Below are 4,854 nucleotides of genomic sequence, written 5' to 3'. Positions count from 1 at the left end.
TTTTTTCCCATTAATTATACTGGATATCATCCAGGCAGCAGTGGAAGATTAAATAAACAGTCTGAAACTTAGCGTCCGAGGATACACGGAGATGAACTGTCAGCCCAGGATTTGGCGCATCTAGCTCTGCTCCCAAGTTCCCTCGCATTTTAACAGGGACCACTGCTACTTGCATACTTCCCAGAGACTTCTGCCAGGCTGCCCTTTGGGTGGCCTTGCTCTGCTCAAGTTCATGGTAACCAACATTTCTTTCTTTATAGCTCAGGGACATGGTGCCAAAGGAGACAATGTGTATGAATTTCACTTGGAGTTCTTAGACTTTGTAAAGCCAGAGGTATGTTCTTTTCCTTCTCACTCCTTTTCCATTTTAGGGAACAAATACTAGCCGCTACTGAAATGAGGAGCTGAGGTCATGGGACAGAAGATAAAAACAAAGGGAAATAATACAGTTTTTCATAGGCAACAGGGCCCCAGTTTTAGCTACAAGCTGCAGAGGAAGGGGAATGTCAGAGAACCTGAGATGAATGTAGGTTTCACCTGTTAGCAACATGAATGCAAGCAAAGTGCTTTGAGTTCTGCTTTCTTCTCTGTTAAATGAAGTGACCCCTAGGGTCCCTTGTAGCTCCATTCTCTGTGATGACTGAGGAGTATGGCTCCCACTGAGAACAGAATTGCTAGGGTGCTTGAAGCCACACCAGGGTTGTGTTCATGTGGTTTAGTTACAGGGGCAGTGAGAAGAACAGGCAGCAGACAGGGCTAAGGCAGCTGGGCTTTAGGAAGAGTGACGGGAGTGCAATTGAAGTTTCTCATCTCTTAGAACCTGAGGATCTCAAAATTATGGGGGGAAAAAAAGAACCTGAAGAATCTTCTTTACCATGAAGGGAGGGAAATCACAGATGGTGCAGTTGTTTCCTAGCTCTGGGAGCTTGAGTTTATTGACCTCCTGCAGGGTTCCTTATTTTGAGAGCACTAACAATCACTGCCACCAAAAGGCCTAGAGAACCTGTCATGCGGCTTGGCTGGGAGACAGGGAGGGGCCTGGAGAGAAACAAAGAGAGGGAAGAACATCAGAGAAAGACCCCGCTGTTTTTACTGGTTCTTCTCCATGCCAGCCCTTGCTCTAGCTATTATGTCTGCATCAGGCTTGCAGGGCCAGAGAAGGAATGGAGGGAGCTTGCTGTGTAGCTTCTCTGAGGAGCCACTGCAGGGGGACTTGTAGGGAATGCAGGAGGCTTCTCACATTCTCACTTTCTCTCCTAGCCGGTTTACAAACTCACCCAGAGGCAGGTAAACATTACGGTTCAGAAGAAGGTGAGTCACTGGTGGGAACGACTTACCAAGCAGGAAAAACGCCCGCTCTTCTTGGCCCCTGACTTTGATCGCTGGCTGGATGAATCTGATGCAGAAATGGAGCTCAGAGCCAAGGTTAGTAAGGACCCTAAGACGCAGCCACTGGAGACAAAAATCTTGAGGACCCCAAGTTACTTGGGCCGCTTTAGGCACCACTAACTTTAGGATAGAATTGGGACAGAATGACACATTTGTTTAAAGACCCTACAACATAATTTTAGAGAAGCACTGAAGGGTACTTTGTCTTAATTGGGGATTTTCCTGATTTTTTTTTTTTTTTTTTTTATGGAATTGGGGATTGAACTCAGACCCTTGCGCTTGCCAGGGAAGCACTTATTCCACTGAGCCATCTCTTGGGCCCCACTGAGCCATCTCCCTAGCCCCGACCTGATTCTTAAGGGTAACAGGTTTTGTGGAGGAAGACCACAGAGGTGAAGTGCCATTCTTACCACTTCCTGTCAAGGTGCATACAGTTTAGATGCCATACCACTGTGGACATGAAGCTTGGATTAGCTGGGCTGTCATGAGTTTGATTCCCAACACCAAAAAAGAAAAAAAGCTTGGATTAACTGACCAAAGTAATGTTTGTTAAGCTTTCACCTCCCCCTTTCCTTACTGTACTCTTTGAAAGGAAGGCACTCTGCATAGCTCACACTGAAGGAGCTGAGAGTTAGGCTTCTGTCCTTCACTGCAGAGAGCTAAATCATTTATTTGGAATTATTCTGCATGAGAGATTTGTCTACTCCATATGTTTGCGCACTTGTTTACTGAGGTCATGAATATTTATTTTGTACTCTGAAGTATAATCTTTCTTGGTCAGATTGTTACAGTTTTGTCCATTTTTTTTTTTTTTTTTTTAATTTTTGTCCATTGAGATCCCTTTCACTTGGTTCTTGGTCTTCTTAGAAAAAGCTCCATTATTGTAGGGCATTGATTGATTGACACAGGGTCTTGCTGTGTAGTTCAAGCTGGTCTTGTCTCAGCCTCCCGTTTGCTGGGATTAGAGGCATGTGCGACCATGCCTAACCCTCTTTTTAAAATTTTTTAAAAATTTTAGGACAGGGTCTATAGGGTCTCACTGCATAGATTGCACTTGTAGTGATCCTCCTGTTTACAGTCTCCCAAGTGCCGGGATTACAGGCACACACCATCATGCCCAGTCTCAGTTGCAGGCTCAGCAAGCGCCGGGGGCAGGACCGGCATGGCAGGCCCTGGGGATCGAACTCCTGGCCCCCCTGCATCTGCCTAAACAGAAACTTTAATCCGCTGAGCTTTTTAGCCAGCCTGCTCTTTTTTTATTTTTTAAAGCTCTTCCTTTCTGACACTGCCATATATAAACTGCTCTGGGCATATCTCAAGTGTTTTTTGCTCTGTCCCTAAGATAGCCATTTTACCAAGGAGCTCTTTTTTTAATTCAATAGTGTTGTGTATATTTACAATATTTCCATATGTACCCATCTGTATCCATCTTGAACTATGAGTTCATTCTTAGGTTGGAGATATAATCTTAGCTTCTGGATACATACTAAAAACATGTAGAAGTCTTAAAAAATAAAACAGCAATCTGCTTCCTGCCTTAAATTTCTCTTGTTTCTGTGACTGTGACAAATTTTGTGGTGGATTTGCTGACTCTAAGATCACAAGATTGCCTACTTGGAAGTGGGCAGTTTGGAAGCCAGCTGAGTGGTTTTATCCTGTGCATCTGGGATGAGCGTCCATTGAGGAAGAGTGGGGCTCTTTAGTACCCCGAGCCGGGATGTTCTCCCCGGGAGGAGCACTGGACATGGGAGGGCTTGGCTTCAAGGGGGTCGGCCCATTGCCAGCACATGGGCTTTTGCAGGCATGGGGATTCTAATGGACAATTTGTTTAAATTCTAGGAAGAAGAACGCCTGAATAAACTAAGGCTAGAAAGCCAAGGCTCTCCTGAAAGTAAGTTGCCACTGCTGCTGCCCGCTATGTGATGGAGGCGGGGGTGTGGATACATAGGTATGGCTGGAGAGTAGTGACTTCACCGGTCAGCTAGCTGGGCGAGTTTGTAAGGAATCCTTTATGCCCACTCCCTAAGGTGCATCCAGTCACATCAAAAGCTGCATCTTTAACACTTCCTTTCACTTTGGGACCTGGCATCATCTGGGTGTATCTATTAGGCTGGCAGGATATCTCAAAGCACCCGAGTCTTGGGGCCTGTCCTCCTGGTGGTGGGGTCAGACCCCGCATGGGCTTGTGCAATGTGCGTGGCTGGAGGCTGCGCTCCTTCCGCCTGGGGTTCTCCTGTGAGCTGCAAGGCTGTGCTGGAGCTAGGAGTGGTGGTCGGACTTCCTGATGGAGAGTAGTCTCTAGAGTCCTGCTATTCATTAACTTTTTAAAAACCCACTTGTGTTTCTATCTGTCCAGCTACCTCTAAGCAGAAGCTTGGTGTAGGTGTATCATCTTTGGGTGGCCTAGCAAGATTAAATCCAGGCGCTGTCTGTTCCATGTATGCTGTATGGAAAGTGTGGCTGCAGGCCCTTGGTGCAGAGCCAGATGGGCCCTCTCTCAGAGCCGCTTCCATTCCAGTGGGAAGATCATGCAGGTCTATGAAATACTAACCTTGACAAGCAGAATGAAACACAGGCTCTTCATATGGCCTAAGATGAGCTTTTTTCAAGTTCTACTAGCACATGATTGACATGTCATAAGTGTGGAAGGAGACAGTTTTAGAGCAGTTTTCGAACTGTATTATGGTGCCCCGGGGGCTTCTGGGAGTACTTTGCAGGGGCAGGTCACCCCAACAAAGTGACTGCAGTCAGCAGCTCTATTTTGTACTGTATGTATTGAGGTTCTAACTAAGTTTGTTTTAGGGCTGGCCAAATAGCTCAGCAGACTAAAGTGCCTGCTTAGGTAGACACAGGGACTGGGGTTCAGTCCCCTCCCCTAGGGCGCGGTGAGACTGTGACTAAGACTGGGTGTGATGGCATGCGCCTTTAATCGCAGCGCTGGGGAGGCTGAAAACAGGAGGATCACTACAAGTCCGATCTGTGTAGTGAGATCCTGTAGACCCTGTACTAAATACATTTAAAAAATTAATTAAAAAAGAAAGTTTGTTTTGAAAGAATTTTTTTTTTATTTTTTATTTTTTTGGCAGAACTGGGGATTGAACTCAGTCCCTTGTGCTTGCCAGAGAAGCGCTTATTCTACTGAGCCATCTCCCCGTGCCAAGAATTTTTTAGATATCCCTTTTCTATAGACACTAACATAGAGAATATTCTTTTTTGAAAAGTAGAAGGGAGATTATTGGAGATAAAGGTTAACAACATAAAAAGGCCACCTAGAGACTTAATTTTCTAAAGGAATAAACTTTAGATACGTAAAAATTTTTGGCTGGGGAGATGGCTCAGTGGAATAAGCGCTTCTCTGGCAAGTGCAAGGGCCTGAGTTCAATCCCTGGTTCCACACACACAAAAAAAAAAAAAAAAAGAAACGTAAAATTTGAAGATAGGCATTTTCATATCATTCTTTTTTTT

General features: G+C 45.3%; 1 protein-coding gene across 1 annotated transcript in view; it reads left to right on the top strand.

Annotated features, from left to right (window-relative positions):
• Hacd3 (3-hydroxyacyl-CoA dehydratase 3) overlaps nt 1-4,854 on the top strand; it is a 38,907-nt gene that overhangs the window by 18,555 nt on the left and 15,498 nt on the right. The window contains exons 5-7 of the mRNA XM_023712645.1: nt 261-334; nt 1,261-1,425; nt 3,229-3,280. Of these exons, the coding sequence (XP_023568413.1) occupies nt 261-334; nt 1,261-1,425; nt 3,229-3,280 (291 nt within the window). The remainder of the gene's footprint in view (nt 1-260; nt 335-1,260; nt 1,426-3,228; nt 3,281-4,854) is intronic.

This window comes from Octodon degus, unplaced genomic scaffold (genome assembly GCF_000260255.1).
Source record: "Octodon degus isolate 3935 unplaced genomic scaffold, OctDeg1.0 scaffold00026, whole genome shotgun sequence".
In the NCBI taxonomy this organism is placed as follows: domain Eukaryota; kingdom Metazoa; phylum Chordata; class Mammalia; order Rodentia; family Octodontidae; genus Octodon; species Octodon degus.
The sequence above is the reverse complement of the archived record's forward strand: the minus strand, read 5'-3'. Positions and strand labels throughout refer to the sequence as shown.